General features: G+C 34.8%; 2 protein-coding genes across 3 annotated transcripts; one reads left to right on the top strand and one right to left on the bottom strand.

Moving 5' to 3' along the window:
* The first annotated feature begins 1,504 nt into the window (after window positions 1-1,504).
* LOC127085065 (uncharacterized) lies at window positions 1,505-9,741 on the top strand. The gene is made up of 4 exons (XM_051025629.1): window positions 1,505-3,842; window positions 5,382-6,829; window positions 6,997-9,450; window positions 9,541-9,741. Exon 1 carries the CDS (start codon window positions 1,721-1,723, stop codon window positions 3,836-3,838), a length of 2,118 nt encoding a protein of 705 aa, XP_050881586.1. The 5' UTR covers window positions 1,505-1,720; the 3' UTR covers window positions 3,839-3,842; window positions 5,382-6,829; window positions 6,997-9,450; window positions 9,541-9,741.
* Window positions 9,742-16,181: 6,440 nt separating this feature from the next.
* Window positions 16,182-20,411, bottom strand: LOC127085063 (uncharacterized). 2 transcript variants are annotated; one of them, XR_007788916.1, is made up of 4 exons: window positions 19,825-20,409; window positions 19,481-19,599; window positions 17,067-19,402; window positions 16,182-16,521 (listed from the first exon to the last, which is right to left on the bottom strand). XR_007788916.1 is itself a non-coding variant. In XM_051025627.1 (3 exons), exons 1-3 carry the CDS (start codon window positions 20,291-20,293, stop codon window positions 17,126-17,128), a joined length of 2,865 nt encoding a protein of 954 aa, XP_050881584.1. In that variant the 5' UTR covers window positions 20,294-20,411; the 3' UTR covers window positions 17,064-17,125. The 2 variants fall into 2 exon arrangements, 1 of the variants encoding a protein (XP_050881584.1); XM_051025627.1 differs by lacking the exon at window positions 16,182-16,521 and having other exon boundaries at window positions 17,064-19,402; window positions 19,825-20,411.
* Between the last annotated feature and the right edge of the window lie 271 nt (window positions 20,412-20,682).

Here is a 20,682-nt window from a genome sequence, read left to right as displayed (position 1 = left end):
ATCTATAAATTAAGCTCTTTATTTAATTAAGCAACTAATAAAACAAGTCATGCTAATGAGTGCTTCTAAGCACTATTTTAGAATTTTAAATAAAAATAATAATTTTTTAAAAATAACTTACTTTTGTAAGAAGACTGCAGGTTTAAAGAGTGCATGTAGAATACTTACATGAATCTTTTCAACTGTGGCCTAAATACATGCATCTGTTTTGCAAAGTGATGAGCGCCACCTGTTTGTCAAAATGCATGTATCCGGGTAAGTACTTTTTGAATGTCATCTATGTGGTTCCATAGTTAATGCCGGTATGCTTTGCATGTGAAAGTAAATAGGAAATAATTACATAGGACTTTTGTTTTTCACATGAATTTTTCATAGTATCATGTTTTTGATCAGCAATTCAACTGAGTTTATTCACAAGCAAAACCATTAATAACTTCATTGATGTTATTTCTTAGTTGTTCATTCAAATCAACAACTTTTCCTTCTGCATTAACAACTTTGTCACACATTTTAACCACTATTTCTGATGCTCCTTTACAAAATGCTCTAGTTTTGTTGGAGCTATCTGGAAGAGAAACAAGAACTAACATATTTTTTCTGTTTGAATTGAAAGGCTCAACTTTAATTATCTTATACTTGTCATTGCAAAACTTAGTATCACCTCCTAAAATAACCAAATCCAAGCAATGCTGATTCTATTGGAGTTCCCATCAGCGTGTTCTTTCCGTCTTCACCTTTAACAACCTCTGAGGGCGTATTCTGAAATATGGACTGCAAAAGTAGATCAACATTTCCACAGAAACAAGAACATTTGGAACTCCAAAGTATACAAAATAAAAACAAAACTAGAACCTTAGGCAAGTTTATTTTATTGGGTGACTCTTAGGATATCTCTGTATTCATGTTAGCTCCCTTGCCGTAAGCATGCTGAGCGTATCATTCTTCTCGTTGAGATGTTGCAGGTGATATAATGGTTTCAGTAATTAAAGAGGTTTGTAACCTCACAATCCATCTGGTATTTTAGAGTGAAATACAACGTGTTGATATTAAGTGATGTGACACAATATTCCGTATTATTTGTCATGTTGTCATTAATATTGATATTAGCTGTTAAAAGTGTGGGTCATAAATATCAGGACAACAATTTCTTTTTAAAAAATTCCAGAGATTAAAAATAAAATAGTCCATATTTAATGAGACTAAAAACATATTTAATTCAATATTTTAAATTAGCAAAATTACTTGTTTTTTTTAATTGGTTGGTCCTTTAATTTTTTTTAACATGATTATTCAGCATAATTTCTACATTATTTTTTTCACATTTTGAACATTTAAAAATATGTGATTGTTATATCTTTTTATTACTATCATCATTTTCGTATCATTCAAAATAATTGCATCCATAATTAACACATTTATTTGATTAAAAAAAGATAATATTGCACCCATAGAAAAAATAAAATTAAAGGCCTCTCGATAGTTTTGCTTTTAAGATACAAGAAAAAAGAGTTGGGGTTTTCAGACATTTCCCATTCTCCCTTCTTGTGCAAGGGTACTCTTTGGAAGTTACCACAATATGCCACTTAGCCATTACAATTTACAATCACAAACAATCATTTCTCAAAAGAAAAAAAACTGCGCATTCTTGTGAGTTTAGTTAACCTCATCACAATTTTTCATCAAAGATTTGAGCTTTTTGAAAATTATTGCCATATCTATCATGTATGAAGGTATTATCATGGAGGTGAGGGAAGATTGCATGGTTTCACCAGCTGGTGACAGTGAACCAACTTTCAGAACAGCCCATTTTCTAAAACCAATTTCAAACTCCATTGATGAGCCACCTTTTGATTTTAACCCATCATCATCTTGTTCTGTGTTTGATCCAAAGGAATGGCCTTTGAAATTCCATTTCAGTGGGTGGCGCCAACCACCAGATAAATGGTGTTACTGGGTTGATGAGCTTAAACCATTGTATGAATCAGTATGGAAGAAAGCTGGAATCTTTGAAGCTATAATGAGCTCTAAGTGCTGCATGCATAAAAATCAAAACTTGCTGCATGGGGTTGTGGAGAAATGGTGTTGTGAGACAAATACATTTGTGTTTTCATTTGGGGAGGCAACAATCACTTTGGAGGATGTCATGGTTTTGGGGGGTTACCCTATCATCGGTCTTCCGGTTTTTGCCAAAGTTGAAGACCAAGAAATGAGAGAGGTGGAAAAGAGACTGATACGTGCAAGGCAGAAACCTTGGCAGACTAGAAAATCTAAGGCTACCACAAGAACATGGATGGATATATTCCTTGATGCAGGTAGTGAAATTGAACACGAAGCGTTTCTTGTTACTTGGTTGTCGATTTTTGTTTTACCTCACAATAATTTAGTGAATCAATCTTTGTTTCCTGTTGCTATTCATCTTGCTAGAGGGAATCCGATTGCGTTGGCACCGGCGGTTTTAGCTGGCATATATAAGGATTTAACTTTGTTTAAGAAAACAATAGTTAATTTGTCGAAACATGTTGCCGGAGGTGATAGATTTCCTTTAGAAGTTACTTTTTACTCACCTTTTTACTTGGTTCAAATTTGGGTGTGGGAGAGGTTCAAAAATTTACAACCGCAACCTGGGTTAATCAACCATGAAGACCCTTTATTGTTTAGGTGGAATAAGGTTCAGGCCTTGAAAATTGACGATGTTAAGTTGGCATTGGACTCTGCTGTCGATGATTTTCTTTGGCGTCCATATGGTAAATATGCTGATAAGTGTGGAATGTTTTATCCTAAGGATGAAATTTGGGTTCCGTTTTCAAAAGAGTTGGACAAAGCAATGCTCTCATTTGCTATATGCATGAGAGTTTCGGAGCTTGTTGGATTTGACTCTATAGAGCAGTATCTGCCACATAGAGTTGCTATGCAATTTGGAGTAGATCAAGATATTCCAAGTTATGTGCCTAGATTGAATGAGACTAAAGAGGTTTCTTGGAAAAACTACCGCAGGCTCATAACTGATAAAAGTTTGTATTTTCCACCAAGGTTTTTTGAGGCAGATGTTACCATGCGTTATGCAAGGTGGTGGAAGGAATCGGTATTGAGTCACGGCGATTTTGTTAAAAAAATTGTGCAGAAGAAGAGAAGTTTAAGTTCAAGAAAACATAGACCTTATGTCGGGAAACTTAACAGAAGTTCTAATGAAGTTGGTGTTCCGCCTGGATTTCCACCAAAACTTGTGGACTGTCTTGGTTTTGGAAATTTTTGTTATGATCCCGCTTCTGATAATTCTACCCGTAATTGTGTGGAATCTGATGAAAATATTAATGATCCTTCCATATCTGATGAGGGTTGTAAGCCTGTTTTGAAAGAGTACAAGCGTGGTGGCATAATCCATGAGTCTGACCATTTAATCAGCCAATGTTCTTCAGCCTCTTTGGGAGATTCTGAACAGATATTGCCACTGAAAAGGACAATTTCAAATGATAACATTGAACTTTCAATAGATGATTTAGAGGAAGATTTTGAAGATGAAAATGGGAGCAAAAGATTTTTTATCAGAAAAAAAGTTCCTTCGTACAACGACGAAACAGTTGCGAAACAAGATCTTTGGTTTCACTCTGATATGCCTGCTCAAGCAGAAGCTAATGAAGCGGTTGAAGAAAAAGACAATGAAGTTATTGTTTATTTAAAAGCACAAAACTTGAAGAATCAAGAGGAACTCGCCCGTATTGCAAGACAACAAGAAGAGATATTACGGTTAATGGCTTTGAGAGAGAAGAGAGATGAAGAGTTGAGACAACTACTCATTAGTGTTTTAAGGAATCAACAACCACCACCATCATCATCTTAAAACGGTATTTCAATTTTAAACTTTGTTTACAAAACTCATGGTGTTTTTGCAAGTACTATGGTGTTGATATGCTGGATGTTGGATGTTACTGCAGTAGTAGTATGTTTTTCACTGCATTATTATGTTTGTAATCTATATGTGAATATCTTTCTGTTTTGGAGATAGAGTTGTTTATTTCATATATTTACTTTGCTTCTTGAAAGAAAATTGAAGATATTGATTTTGATGTAACAAGAAGCTTAGAAACTCCTCCAATTAACTTACTGTATTACTTGAAATCCAGAAGTTATATATATCAGAGTAGAAGAACTGTACCCTGCCTGCAAAATTTGGAAGTTATATATACTTGTTTGTAGTGTTTTATCCACTGCAAAATCTGAAAAAAAATGATTGGAGTTACAAGACTTGACTAGTGAATCCACACACGTTGAACCTAAGTCTCTCTTGCATAAAGATTTCCACGGTGTGTGAGATGAAGTTATAGCTTTGAATCTCCTGCAAATCATGGATAGAGAAAGTATTGCATCTATAGGAAGAAAAAGGATAATAGGAAACATGTCATCTAGTTTTTTTTAGGTTATACTTGTTGAGAAATAAGTGAGTTGTGTTGAGAAATAAGTGTGAGTTATAAGTCTCATTGTTTAGAAAAGTGGAGGTTGAACACTTTAGAAGTAAGAAGACTCATAGACTTATCATATTAAAGTTTTGGATGAATATGTGGTATCTCTCACTTGTTTGGATGAGTCTTTGACCTTTAGGTGAGTGTTTGACCCAATGTGAATGTTTCACGATGTTTAGCAAAGTGGAGGTTAAACACTTTATAAGTAAGAGGACCCATATACTTGTGGTGTCTCTCACTTATAACCTCAAGGATTTTTGGTGAATATGTGATGTCTCTCTCATTTGTTTGGATGAGTCTTTGATCTTTAGTTGAATGTTTGACCAAATATGAATGTTTTTTTCTCATGATAACTCATCAAAATTTAGTTATGGTTTGATTTATGTTTCTTGGAAGAAAAGTTTATGTTTGGCAGAAAAGACAGAAAAATGGTTTGTTTGAGGTAAATGGTGTGGTAGATGATTTTTTATTTTAAAATTATGACTTCTTAGAAATTGTGTGACACGTCTACATAATTTCTTGTCTTAGCCACATCATGAAGTGTCACTTAAATAAATTTAAAGAAAAAACCTAAAAAACATTAAATAGTTTGATCAGTTGGTAGATGCATGAATGTGGGTTCAAAACGATCATTTTGTCAATCCTAGTAGATTTTACTAAAAGACTTTTCATCACGGTTCATAATAACAACTGTGATGATAGATTAAGGGTTACAAGTTTCGAATTACAGCATCAACATTTTTATATATTTTTTTATTAAAAAAATGTGTATCCCTTAACTTATATTGTTAAATAAAAAGTGAAAAACAATTAACCACAATTGTTTTTATCAACTGTAGTTATATGTGTCATGTTTCACTACATTTGGTATTTGCAACCGTGGTGAAATTCTTTCCTGCAAACTTGAAATATAAAACATAACAGGTTCTTTATTTTCTTCATAACACATGCCCTAGCGAACCAGACGACAACGATAAAGAAATTTTCATCTTCATCATCTTCATTCATTTCTTGGAACGTCCAATGTTTACCATCTTCATTTATTTCTTGGTCTCTTCCTCCTCTTCGAAGTACGGTACGTTACTTTTCTATGTTCATTGTTCATTTATCGATCTCTCTCGCGCACTGTGGTGAGCTTTTCCTTTATGCGATGTGGATTTTCATTTTGTTGCAATTGGATTACTATGTGTTTTAGTTTTATTTAGATTTTGTAATATTTTTGTTGTTATGATGTTATGTGATGTGCGTTGTTCATGTTCCCCAGTCTCCGAGTAAAGTAAATTTTAGATGCTCACATTGTATAAAAATAAACTCTATTGTAAATAAAAAAAAAATGTGATTATGAATATGCTTTAGGTTTTGGTGTTCCAAATGAAATTATTAGGTTATTGATTGATGTCATGAATCGTATTTGCGGTTATGGGTTATGAATATGCTTTAGGTTTTGGTGTTGTGAAATGTTATATTGTTCTGATTGATATATTATTATACATATAACCATATTAGTATGTTGTGTGTGTATCATTAGTGTGTCATTCACAATAGTCTTTTGATATAAATTTCAGAATTTGTTATGGATCATAGTTGGATGAAATCTGATATATTAGGTCCCATGTATGAGAAAGGAGTTCTTGAATTCCTTGACTTCGCGGAATAAAATCTTTCCAACAATAATGGTCTCTTTTATTATCCTTGTGTTAATTGCGGGAATATTAAAAAAACGTTCGAAGGAAGAAATATTACATCACCTATGTTGTGATGAAATATGTTAAAATTATACAACATAGATGTGGATGGAGAAGTGGATAAAAAATGAAATGTGACGTCACAAATGCATGAAGTTGATGAAGATATGGATGATCGATTAAAAGACATGATCTGTGATATTGGAGAATCGTCTTTCATGAAAGTCCATATTTATGATACTTTATGTAGTGATAAAGATGCCCTTTTATATAAGGCGTGCACAAGTTTTACACAATTGTTGCGTTGTTAAAATTGTTTAATCTCAAGAAAAAAGTGGGTGGTCGGATAAAGTTTCACGAAATTGTTTGATCTATTGAAACAAATGCTACTAGAAGATAACAGTTTGTCGGGTCGTTGTTATGAGGTCAAGAAGATATTGTGTCAAATGAGTTTGGAGTATATCAAAATACATGCATGCTCTAATGATTGGATATTATACATAAAATAGTATGAAATTTTGGATCAATGTTCGGAATAGGGTGAGTCGCGCTATAAGGTGAAAGACAACAATGGTGATGACAATGACAATGTTAGCAAGAAGCGTCCTCCTGTTAAAGTTTTACACTTAAAAACTTCATTCTTGTATTTCACCACATCAAAAGGAGCAAAATAATCTAGAATTTAAGGTAAAGGTTATGTATAACATTCTTCATTGCTCACATTAATCTAATTACGTTGAGTTCGAAAATATATTTCCGAATTCTAGATGAGTTCATACAAAAATGCATTGTCGGAACTGTTCAGAGTTCTTTCAAACAATATTTTTATTATTTTCTTTTATTGTTTGCCTTAGATATGGTGCACCTTGATGTTATCCCTAAACTTATTGTGTCTACGGATGTCAAACATGTTAATGTCAAGGAGGTAGATATTGACAACCAATTTACAAATGGACGAGACTTTGATGTTTGTGATCATATGCTCTAATGGATCCGCACGGAGGAATCCAAAATGGGGGTTTGTAATCGGAAGGTCCGATAATGGTTCAGCTAGAATAATTGCATTTGTGAAACTAATATGCGAAAGAAGTGGCAAGTATGCAACTCATCTCCGAAAGTTGAAACAGGATGACACTGGTTCTAGGAAATGTGAGTGTTCTTTTAAGTTATGTGATTATCTTTTGGCAAATAATAAATGGAGATTTAATGTGATTTTTGCTTTACATAACCATGACAAGTGTGACAAATTAGTCGATCATCCCATTGTATGTCACCTTATGCCTGAGTTGAAAATAATTGTTTTTTACATGACGTTGAACATGGTGCAGCCCAAAAATTTACTTGCAACTTTAAAACACAAAAGACCGAAAGATATGTCAAATATCAAACAAGTATAAAATATTTGTGTCCATAACAACAAGGCGATAATATTGGATAGAATTGAAATGCAATAACTGTTGAAACTTCTGGATGATAACAATTATGTATCCCGATATCAAACGTGCAAGGATGGAGAAACCATTCGAGATATACTTTAGACTCATCCTAATTCCATAAAGTTGTCCAACACGTTTTCCACTATACTCGTCATTGATTCAATGTATAAGATCAACAAGTACAAACATCCATTATTGGAAATTATTGGTGTTACCTCTACCGAGAAAACTTATTTTGTTGGGTTTGTATTTTTGGAATGTGAAAAGGAGGACAATATAACTTGGCTTTAAAAGTGTGTCGGACAATGTTGAAGGACAAAGAAAACATGTTGAAAGTCATTGTCATCGATCACGATACTGCATTAATGAATTCAGTTGCTAAGATGTTTCCTACTTCATACATATTACTTTATAGGTATCATATCACAAAGAATGTGAAAAGTCGAGTTAAACCCGCAATAAATACCAAACAAATAAAATGTGAAGACGAAAAAATGGTCAAAGTTAGTGTGATAGTGGAAAGAATAATAAATGCATGAAATGTTATAATAAACTCTACTACGGATAATTATAGGTCAATGTCGTTATACTTTTAGGAAGGTGTCTGAGAAATATCCAGATTTCTTAAAATATGTTGAAAGTACAATTTTGGATCAGGTGAAGGAGAAAATTATTTGTCTTTGACTGGATAAGGTTAGACACCTTGGAAATACAACAACTAACCTAGTTGAGTTTGCCCATGCTACACTAAAGAATTGGCTGGGAAATAATAAAGGTGATTTGTGTAAAGATTGAGACTCTATGAATCAAATGATCCAAAATCAGCATAGTGAGTGATAGGTAAATTAACAAGTGTACTAATCTTCCAATATAGTAATAAGAGAAAATCCTAAATATCGATCTCAAGGATTGCTTGACGATACATAGTTCGTGTTTTAATTCAGTTAAACAAAAGAGTTGAGGTTTTGAATTTTTTTTTAAATAGAAAATAAAATAGCAGTTAAAAAGTAAACTGAGCAGTTGAACAGTTTAAAATAATATAAGTGAACATGCTGAAAAATAGACTTTGTGAATTCTTTTGAAAATTCGTTGTGTTCCTTTTTCGACCATTTCTTTGACTTCCTTCAACCTACAAAGCACGTCAACCTTCCCAAAAGGATCAAAAAAAGTATCAGGACTAATTAAAACATTGACAAATACGAAATTAAAGAAATTGACATATAAACCACTAAAACTATACGAAAAATACAAATAACCTGCATACTTTCCCCTGTTAAAATGATATTAACTATAGCAGAAATGGTGATTGATCATAATCTCAAACTTAGCTTGTTGCTTGTCCTCAAGCAGATTTAAGACTATCTACTCATGCCAACTCAGATAAAGTTACAATTTTTTGAAAATACCATACCTCTAGGATCTTATGTGGTTCTCTTTTATCATGACCTTAAGCCTTGCATATTTACAGTCGATTGATCTTCCATATTTTCACTTAATGATATTGCTTCATTTGTCACCTCCTTGCACACTCTCCCTAAATCTCTCAGGTGCTTATGTGTTTTCACTCAAAATTCACAGTACACAATATCATAACATAGGCTTGAATAAACTCTCTTTCGATTATCAGATGCACAATACACATACTTTTTGAGGTCTTTCATGATTGTAACAGAGTTAGGGTTAAGGTGGGATAAGTATATGGATAAGTAGGTTGATGGTTCATAGTCATTTCACTCATTCTCTTTACAATGTTCTTTCTAATGTATCATTGCTGGAACTTTTCTAGTACTTGCGTGTTAGGGTTAGCTATCATGGACTACTCAACTTTTGAATTTTTCTTTGATTCTTGGTATCCACTGAGTTCTCCTTCTGGTGAGTGATTTTATGATTTTTTTTCTTTTTCTCTCTTTCTAAATTTTTTCAATTAAGTTGATTTTTCAACTTTTCTCTTTTTTTCTTCAGGTGCACTCACATTTATCAATTTTGCATAGTTCTCCCAAACTTAAAGGATACAGGCTCAAAAGGAGGCAAACAAAGGATAAATACAATACATGGGATGACTAGAAAGTCTTAGGGCTAAAACAAACAACGTGTCTCAGTGTGTGTAATCATGCAACAAATATCAGAAAAGGAAGTACACAAGTTATAAATGATAAAGACATACATGAATGCTCTCTTATGATGAATATTGTGTTTGGCTTTTTCTGCTCTCACCATGTAATGTAGAGTTGATCGCTTCCACAATATCTCTTATGTGATAGGGCATCTCAATCAGTTATGGTAAACCCGCTCAACCTTCAGTACATCTCAATTAAACCACTCAGATCATTTAGAAGTATATAAAAAAAATAGTTTGGCGGGTTAACATGCACACATGACACACACGCGTTCAATCCGAGTACTTTTTCACACCACCACTAAAGCTATAATTATCATATTACTAAATCAAAGTAAACAATAAAAAACAAACCAATTGAAAGCAAAATAAAACTTAAAAATTAATTTAAAATTAAAGACTATAAAATAAAAAGTTACGAATACCTCCCTTGGGTTGCCTCTCAAGCAACACTCATTTTCCTTTTTCTCCTTCCTGCTTCCTATTTTCAAGCACATTCTAAGTTATTTCATCATCATAAGCTTTTAAAGTGATTATACCTTTTTTCACATTGATATTGCATCGACTTGTAAGCAAGAATGATCAACCAAGAATGATAGATGTCTCTTCATCCCCAGGCATGTCCATGATCACAAAATCATCAGGAAAACTAAATTCCTCTATTGTCACCAGTATGTCTTCCACTATTTCATATGCATGCTTTATGGAGGATATGCAAAATATTTGTCCATTTGTTGCTGACCTTTCCAATGCCAAGTTTTTTATAGATGAACAACGACACCATGCTCACACTAGCTCCCGAATCAAATAAATTCTTCTTGAAAGTTCAGCCTTCTATAGTGCATGGGATTATGACAGCTCCATGATCTTTCTGTTTGTTGGGGATTCTCCTACCTTGTGACAATGCACTACACTTCTCAGTAAAGGTTACTGGCTCATGTTCCATTGTTCTCTTTTTAGAGATTATCTCCTTCATGAATTTTTGGTACATAGGCATTTGCTCTAGTGCTTCAAAGAAAAGAATATTGATCTCCACCTTTTTGAACATTTCAAGAAATTTCTCAAAATATTTCTCATTTAGATCCTTTTTCTTCATCCTTTGAGGATAAGGTGGCATGATCTCCGGTTTAGCCTCTTTTTTATTTTTATCTCCAGTGGGCTTTTGGGCTGACATAACTTCCTTTGGTTCTTTCTTACTTTCACTTCCAGATTTACCTATATGAAATGATCATCATTTTTTCCCTTTCTGCTTCATCTTCAGTAGCTTTCTAACTTCTTTTGTGATAACATTAATATTCTCATGATTTTTTTGGTAGTGTTTCACTTTGAAGGGTGCCCTGAACTTTCATGTAGAGTTGTTGGGCTAGCTGACCTACTTGAACTTCCAGGTTCTTGATGGACGTTGTGGTGTTCCTCTGATTGTTCCTTGTCTCTTCCTAAAATTGAGAATTATGAGCAACCATTTTTTCAATAGTTATTTCCCAATCTGCTTTATAATGGACTTGATGTTGTTGAAATTGCTGAGTAGGCTGATACTCCTGGTGGTTATGGTATTGCAGAGGACCTTGCTTCGGAACATTCCCTTACTGATCTTTCTAGGAAACATTTGAATGATTTTTCCATCATGGATTGTAGGTGTTAGAATAAGGGTTGTTCTACTGGAGATAATTAACTTCTTATACATTTTAAAGGTGTGCAACACAATACATGGCAAAATGAGGACCTCCTCAAAATTCACAACTAACTACGGAGCTTGTTAGACTTGAGCTATCTGTTGAGTACCTACATTTAAGGCCTTAAGTCTCTTTTCAACTTCACATGCAACGTGATCTTCTAACTTAACAGTCTATGTATCCAATTTCAAATTAATTACCCCTTCTGGTTTACTTGTGAATCGATCATACAACTCTAAATGTTCATTTGCAGCGATGACCTCAGTAATCTTCTTAATACCAATGGTTGTTCTAAAATATGATGAGCCACCAACAATTGTATCAATCAATTGTTTGGTCTTAAATTTGAGATTATTAACAAACATTTTCATTTGTTCAATTTGATCTAAATTATGTGTAGAACATGCAACCAGAAGCCTATTGAATCTTTTATATGCATCACCCAGTGATTCACCTTCCCTCTGCTTGAAATTGAGGATTTCGTATATTTTTCTTACAAACACTGAAGCTGGAAAATATTCATTCAAAAAAGTTATTTCCATCTCTTTCCAAGTAGTGATACTTCCAGCGGAAAGTGAGTAAAACCATTATTCGACATCTTCAGCTAAAGTGAAGGGAAACATTCTCAACTTTTTAGTTTCTTTAGTGTATGCCTCTATCTTCAGAGTAGTACTCATAGTCAAAAACCTTTGCAGACGTTTATTTGCATCTTCATTGATTTTTCATGTGAAAGGTCTCTTCTCGAGTTGACGGATAGTGGTGGGATGCAACTGAAAGTTTGGAACATTCACCGGTTGGTTTACTACTGTCAATCGACCCCCCCCCCCCCCCCCCCCCCCGAGATGCATTTGTTCTTCCATAATCATCCAATAATCTCCCAGGTTGTAAATCGGCCATTACTAGCTCTTCTTCTTTTTCTTACTCTGTATCTGAGTGGTTAGAGTTGTTTTCATTCTGTTCTGCCAGTTTTTGCAACCAAGCTTTCCTGAGATGAGCACGTAAGGTTCTCTCTATCTTGACCAAATAGGAAGTGATAAAAGAGAGATTTTTAAAAGTCGGTGACAATATGAAACTCCACATCAAAGAGTAAATGAGGAAGATTGTTTATCTAGAAACCACATATTTGAAACCACTGTCTCAACCGATAAAAAAATGTGCTCCTAAGAAGGTCAATCCAACACCGAATAACAATCCAACGATGTAATCTCCTTTGTATTTTAAACTTCTTGACAAACTTTTCCAGATTCTCCAACTTAAAAAAAAGTGTTTTCAAAGGAGTTCTCATTAGCAAACCACATCATTTACCACACAAAAATTCCAATTCATCAAAGAGATGTCGATTTTTATGCACAAATACATTAAACGGGTTGTCAATGTTGAGGGTGACGGTAGTTGCAGTTATCAAGTTGTTTCTAATTTGATCGATAAAGGAGATGACATACATGCATACATTTGTCTGCCAACATCTTATTAAATAGTTAAAGGCGCATAAAGAATCCTACACATGGTTATACGGGAAAAAGGAACATTTTGATGCAATTCATGAATCTCATATTTCTTGTGTTAGCAGTTAGGCGTTGGGGGAAAATTGGTCGCGCTTCCCTGAAATGAGTCATCTTATAGCAAGTGTGCATGATATAGTGTGTATTGATTTGACAAAATCCAACTGACCGTATTATGTGTATTGGATGACTTTCAAAAACGCAAAACTTTGTTCAAGTTTATTTGAAATCGGGTGCCCTAAGCCACTGACATCATCGAAGTAGACAACTTACTCAATAAGGAAAGTTGAAACTTGGCCTAATCATTTTTTAGATAGGATGCAAGAATTCACCAAGTTGAGTGGCATTAAACAAGAAACAAATAAACAATAGTCAAAGGTGCAACCACCCATACATATAGATTTAGACGTGACATATGTTTCGATTCATTTTAGTTTTAATTCAACAATGTATATATATGTGGTTAGACATGTTCTTTTTATGTAATCCTGTATTAATATTAATGATGACAGGTGTATATATTTTAATAGATTTTAATGTATGTTTCAGTTTCCAAAACTTTTCTCCATTTTTCTATTCTAAAACATGTTCTGAATGAGCAGTGTTGGATGAATCCATAAACGCATATCCGCAGACACCCTAAATATTTAAAAAATAATACGAGCAAGTGCTTATTTGGTAATACATCTCTAGATGCACCGTAATTTCACAAATTTCACACAACGAAACAATGTGTATCTGGAAGTTCATTTCTGAAATATCTTCTGAGACATAATCAAATTTCTAAGGTTCATATTGGCCTTAAACATATATAAATACGGGTCACTAATCTCATCTTTTTAACAAATTCACATCACATTGGAATGAGTATATATTGACATGTCACATTTTTCTACTTCAACGCCGTGAAGGCCTCACTTGAATTTAAGGAAACTGAGTATACATCTCTTGTAGATCTGAAATATATATTGGAAAGTCATCTAGAATATTCATACAATCAAAAAGTTGTGAAACTCGAGTGCCAATTATCCTCGATTGACAATGAAGAAAAGATTCAATTCAACAAGTTTGAGTTGAAAACAAATGAATATTTAAGGGTTACGTGGGGGTGCATTTCATCATTTTGAAATAAAATGTTTGATCGAGATGAATGTGAATATTTCAAAATCGACCGAAGATATTCTAAAGATGTTGAAATATCCTACTTAATAATGAAATATATTTTTCAATTTATGTTAACGATTATCAATCTAATGTTTCATTTTTTTATGTATGTCATAACAATTATCAATGTTAATTTATCTTTGTTTCTGTATCTGTTTTGTTTCTGCATTTGTTCATGGTTCACTAGAATCCGTAAATACATCTATGTAAGGTACCCATATATTTTTTTCGTGGCTCAAAAACGAAAGGATCGTGTGTGAATGGGGTACATCCAAATATGCATTTTCAGATTCTAAATGTAGTTTTGATTTTTTATTAGGGTGGAGAAACATTATTTAGGGTGGGAAAATCAATTTCCTATTTTTTTTCAAATTGTCATGAATGATATCCACATGCTCCTAGAATTTGTGTATTGTATTGGTCCAATACTTTTTTTTCTCTCATTATTTCAATGAGAAATTCGTAGTCTTTTTATGTTTTAATAATTTAAGATAGTTACATCACTTTTATGAATAGTATATTTTAAAATGTGGAAGGTATTGTCAACTCTCCTTTAAAATTGACTTTAAAAAGGTTAATTCTTCGTTATAAGTTTTATTTTGTTTTCATTGTTGAGCCATGGATGAAAGTACATAGATTTTCTCATTATTAACCTAGAAGATTGAATATTAAGTTTTCTTTGCTATTAACAATAGAGGAAAACTTAGTTTCAATTTGTGGTAGTTGTGTGACAAAAGTATTGACTCAGATATCGTGGATATTGATGACCAACAAATTTTTCACTTTCAAGATGAATGACAATCTCATAGGTTTGTTTGTTCTTTATACACCTATTTGTTATATATAGCTAGAAGACCCCTACGGACTAAATTGCATAGTATAATAAATGTCATCAATATTCCCTAGTGTTTCATCGGAGATTTCAACATCACTCTTGGTGCACAAGAGTATATTGGTTATTGTGAAACTATGTGTTTGTAGGTTTAATTAGGAAGTGCTCAAAACTAAGTAAGGTATGTCTAGTCTTGATAAGATGATAATGATATCTTTTAAGCAAGTGTTAAAGCTAATTCAAGCGCTCAAAGATGCGCAAGACATTTGATTAAGATCTCTGAAGATTTAGGGTTTGATGATCACTTGTGATATCTTTGATGATACCTCAAGTCTCATTCATAAGAAGATTCAAGTGAAGTGTTCATATGATTGAGATATCTAGTAAAGAATCTGAAAATTCAAAGTGTGAAAATTCGCTTGATCGTTTCTGAGTGATCAATATTTTGTAAAACATAAGGTCATTTTCGTAAAGTAATATGACTAAATCACGCATTCGCTAAAACTATTTTTTGAAGCCTCTAGTTTTCAAATAAAATCACTCAAAATATTTTTTGGAGCCTAGCCAGATGATTTAAGAACTATCATATTGATAAGGGTAAGTTTTTAAACTGCCTAATCGATTAGAACAAGTGCTTAATCGATTAGATAACGGCAAAACGAATCTATAATCGATTATGACAGTGTCTTAATGAATGGTAATGACTATCTATTAAAATATTTCAAATTTGACTAAATTTTATTATTATTTATGATACCTAATCATTTAGATTCTAGGATGATCGATTAAGTAATCAATTTTATCAATTGATCCATTTCCTTTTTTTAACCATCATTTGCCTTACAAATCCGGAAAAAGTGAGATATCTCACATTCCTCTCTCTATAATTTTCTTTTCTTACATCTTTTTAGTCATTGCACTTTAAAAAAGTTATTGTATTTAAGTGAGAAAATTATTCTAGAAGATATTATTGTAAATTCACTAAAAACTTTCTTTCTCTTATTCATACTTAAAAAATGTTTGGATATAAGAGATGATGATTGTAAACTTTATTTCTAAAAGTGTAAGCATTTGTATGTTCGTTTAAGCATAAAGAAATCATTTTTCTTTGAGGCGTGTGAACACAATGTATTATCTTTTGAAAATAGTTGAATCTAATTCAAGCAAACATTTGCCCCATATATACATAAGAAAAAACACAGTAGGTACTGACCCATAAAAACTATTTTTTTTTTACTCTTAATAGACTATAAATAGATTGAAAGAACACTTGGATGTTGAAAAAGGAGTGATGTAACTCTATTTAACAAACAAAACCTATAAGAAAGACAACACACTCATATCAATGACACCAATTCAAAAACTTTCCAATGTCTTATCCTATCATTTTATTTTAAGCTATTTTACTTTTCATCCATTCTCACAAAAGGATTAATATGTGTCAAAGAAATATGAATCAATCAAATTAGTACACCTTAAGATCACCAAGACCATGTAATGTTTCTAGGAAAAACAATATATCTAACAAATGATCAATCATCCTCTAAACCTTCTCATCCAATCGCCCTTGGCCTTGAGTCTCTCCAACATATCACTTGAGCACGATCCATCTGGCTGAGGAATGCATATATTCAAGTTGCTGGATGAAAAATGTTCCTGGACAATTAGACAGGCACATTAATGTAACTTTCACAGATAAAGTTGCAGTTTAAAGTAATATTGAGAACTCAAAACATCACATGACAAAACATATACACTAAGTCCCCTTATGATTCTCAACAATTTCAGAATGCAGCATATTTGAAGTGTACCTTAAAACCAATTGCAACACACAGAGTTCATCAAGAAATTGATCAGAGTTATTGTTTAACCACGCTCTATAGCTCTAACTTCATATTCAGTATCTATGTTCTTTTTTTTTATATTCAGTTTTCAACTATTGGTCTTATTTAATTCTGACAAGTAAAATATAATAAACTTTTACACTTTTCTCGGTAACATTTTCACTTATTTAGGTTTTAGGCTTTGAAGTATGACTCAAGCATTTAACATCTTACATTCCAAACAGAAACTTATGTCTAACTAAATTTTACAAGCTAATCTTTATGGAAAGGATGACACAGTCATATATTAACAACAACAACCATAAATATTCACCCAAAAATCATATTTCTACCCGTTCAGCAATACACAAAAAGTACCTGAAGTATGGTAGACGTATCGGTGTCGTGTACTTCACTATTTTAGAAGTATCTGTGCTTCACTGTTGGTCATTAGTGTCTGGGCTTGGTGGATGAGAGTCTCCTGGAGACACGGGAGCGTGACCGGAAAGAGTAGATCCTAGATGCTGCTCAATAATATCTAGGTTTGGTGGAAGAAAGTCTTCTGGAAACATGGTAGCATGATCAGAAGGAGTAGATCCTAGATGCTGCTCAATAATATCTAGGTTTGGTGGAAGAAAGTCTTCTGGAAACATGGTAGTGTGATCAGAAGGAGTAGATCCTAGATGCTGCTCAATAATATCTAGGTTTGGTGGAAGAAAGTCTTCTGGAAACATGGTAGAGTGATCAGAAGGAGTAGATCCTAGATGCTGCTCACTAATATCTAGGTTTGGTGGAAAAAAGTCTTCTGGAAACATGGTAGCGTGATCAGAAGGAGTAGATCCTAGATGCTGCTGCTCACTAGTATCTGGGTCTGGTGGACGAAAGTCTCCTGGAAACATGGGAGTTCCTAGATGCTGCTCACTAGTATCTGGGCCTGGTGGACGAATGAATCCTGGAAACATAGGAGAGTCTGGTGGACGAAAGTATCTTGGAAACAAGGGAGCATGACCAGAAGGAGCAGATCCAAGATGCTGCTCACTAGTATCTGGGCCTGTTGGACGAAAGTATCCTGGAAACATGGGAGGGTTTGGTGGACGAAAGTATCCTCGCAACATGGGAGGGCCTAGTGGACGAAAGTGTCCTGGAAACATGGAAGGGCCTGGTGGACGAAAGTGTCCTGGAAACATGGGAGCATGACCAGAAGGAGCAGACCCCAGATGCTGCTCACTATCATCTGGGCCGAGTGGACGAAAGTATCTTTGAAACATGGGAGGACCTGGTGGACGAAAGTGTCCTGGAAACATGGGAGCGTGACCAGAAGGAGCAGATCCTAGATGCTGCTCAATAGTATCTGGGCCTGGTGGACGAAAGTATCTCGGAAACATGAAAGGGCCTGGTGGACGAAAGTGTTCTGGAAACATGTGAGCGTGACCAGAAGGAGTAGATCCTAGATGCTGCTCACTAGTATCCAGGTCTGGTGGACGAAAGCATTCTGGAAACATGAAAGGGTTTGGTGGACGAAAGTGTTCTGGAAACATGGGAGTGTGACCAAAAGGAGTAATTCCTAGATGCTGCTCACTAGTATCTGAGCCTGGTGGACGAAAGTATCCTGGAAACATGGGAGAGTCTGGTGGACGAAAGTGTCCTGGAAACATGGGAGAGCCTGGTGGACGAAAGTGTCTTAGAAACATGGGAGAGCCTGGTGGACGAAAGTGTCCTGGAAACATGGGAGTGTGACCAGAAAGAGCAGATCCTAGATGCGGGTCACTAGTATCTGGGTCTGGTGGACGAAAGTATCTTGAAAACATGGGATGGCCCGGTGGACGAAAGTCTCCTGGAAACATGGGAGCGTGATCAAAAAGAGCAGATCCTAGATGCGGGTCACTAGTATATGGGCCCGGTGGACGAAAGTATTCTGGAAATATGGGAGGGCCTGGTGGACGAAATTGTCCTGGAAATATGGGAGTGTGACCAGAAGGAGTAGATCCTAGATGCGGCTCACTAGTATCTAGGCCTGGTGGACGAAAGTCTCCATGAAACATGGGAGGGCGTGGTAAACGAAAATGTCCTGGAAACATGGGAACATTACCAGAAGGAGCGGATTCTAGATACGGGTCACTAGTATCTGGGCCTGGTGGACGAAAGTATCCTGAAAACATGGGAGCGTGACCATATGAATCATAACCTAGATGATGAGGATTCTGGGAGCCAAGAGAAGGACCACAATGAAGACTAGTGGTAGCTGCATGAGGTAAGGGCAATACTGGAGGAGAAGAACCATCAGGGTTGTATGTCCAAAATTGCTCATGAGGATGTTGCTGCTGAGGGCCAAAAAATGGACTGTATGGGTAATTCGACTGTCCTTGGCCACTATATGGGATAATCTGCTGTCCTTGGCCACTATATGGGATAATCTGCTGTGATTGGCCACTAGATGGGATAGTCTGCTGCGATTGACCACTAGATGGGTTAATCATCTCCATATATTCACTATATGGGACAATCTCCCGCACTTGGCCACAAAAGTGGACCATCCGCGGCCCTCGGCGGCGACGAGGATATGGGAGATTCTCTTCCTCTTGTTCATCCTCCTGACCACTAGAGTCTGGTGGCGACTGCTCCTCTTGTTCATTCTTCTGCACCCCATCGGAAGAATCACCTTGTGCAACAGTTATATTCCAATCAACACCATCATCCACGGTAATCGTTACTCTCTACAGACAAAGTCACAAGCACCTTAAGCACGTAAACATATTCCAAAAAAGATGCATTCCATACTACAAGTGGCTTACCTTAGAAACAATTTTCTCAAGATTCTCTGATGAAACGTTTAGTGTATCCACTACCTTATCTTCAACATTGCTATGGCCCGTTCCCTTCTCTGTTATCTTTGCTTTCCTCAAAATAGTACCTAAACCAACAATAAAATAAGAGAATGCTTATGAGTTTCTAACTATATATATACAGAAAACGCCACATGATTATTCAAAGAGGGCATTACTGGTAACTAGAATTGTCCAAAAAATGAAATATTTTCACAACCCATTTGATCATTAGAGGGGATCAATGCAGAAACCGATTTTCCCAGAAGAAAAGAAAATGAAGAAATGAACGATAGAGAAAGAAAGAAGTGTACCATTCTCAAGAATAGAGTAGAAGAGTCCAGAGTATACAGAACCATCTTTAACGTAAACATCAATTATTTGACTAAAGAGGATACGGGTAAGCCAGAGGAATACATCACTCAGTGATGGTGACTTCCCTTCTTTATCAACCTTTTTCATGTCCTTAACTAAGTAATGATTCTTTCTATCGAGATCTGCTATCAGTCTTCCATCTCCCGTATCCATCATCAGCAAGTTGCTAATTATCTCCTCAGCTTCAAGTTCAGTCTGTGTCGGGATTGTGTTAACAGCGGCACATATTTCGTTAAGTTTACTCCTTTCCATATTCACCTTGATCGAGGTGCTAGCTTCTTCAACAGTTTCATCATTAGTTTCATCATCAGTTGCAATTTCAGTCTGTTCGGGGATTTCGTCAAGAATACCCTTTCCCTTATCCATCTTCTCCGGCGTGCTAGCTTCGTCATCAGCTTCACTTGACATTGCTAGTTAGGTCTCTCTCTGGATAGAAAATTACTTAGCAAGAAAGGGGATTTGTTGATCAAAGAGAAAAGAAATGATACACTTCACTAAACTGATCCCATTCAGTTATTTATATGAGAATGACACAGCAAAACAACCTAACAGAATTTCTAACAGAAAACTACTAAACTAACTAAATATAAACAAACTAACAGAAAAAACTGAACTAACTAACTAAACAGAAACACAACTAAACTGATCCCAATAATGAGAATGAGACGGCAAGACAGACTAACAGAAAAAACTAATTGCTAGTAAATAGTAACTTGCATATGTAAGAATTTATACTACTACTTCAATAATAATCATAAGAAAAATGTAAAAAGTTTGATAACATTAATAAGAAATTG

This window comes from Lathyrus oleraceus, chromosome 5, assembly GCF_024323335.1.
Source record: "Lathyrus oleraceus cultivar Zhongwan6 chromosome 5, CAAS_Psat_ZW6_1.0, whole genome shotgun sequence".
Taxonomy (NCBI): domain Eukaryota; kingdom Viridiplantae; phylum Streptophyta; class Magnoliopsida; order Fabales; family Fabaceae; genus Lathyrus; species Lathyrus oleraceus.
This window is presented reverse-complemented; position numbering and strand designations above follow the sequence as displayed.

Bases quoted from the DNA above. Each gene is read 5' to 3' on its own strand.
- LOC127085065 (XM_051025629.1), top strand. From the start codon at position 1,721: ATGTATGAAGGTATTATCATGGAGGTGAGGGAAGATTGCATGGTTTCA.
- LOC127085063 (XM_051025627.1), bottom strand. From the start codon at position 20,293: ATGTCAAGTGAAGCTGATGACGAAGCTAGCACGCCGGAGAAGATGGAT. The intron at 19,600-19,824 runs GTACACTTCTTT...TTGTTGGTTTAG, and splicing joins CTACTCTATTCTTGAGAATG to GTACTATTTTGAGGAAAGCA. The intron at 19,403-19,480 runs GTAAGCCACTTG...CTTTGTCTGTAG, and splicing joins TTGAGAAAATTGTTTCTAAG to AGAGTAACGATTACCGTGGA.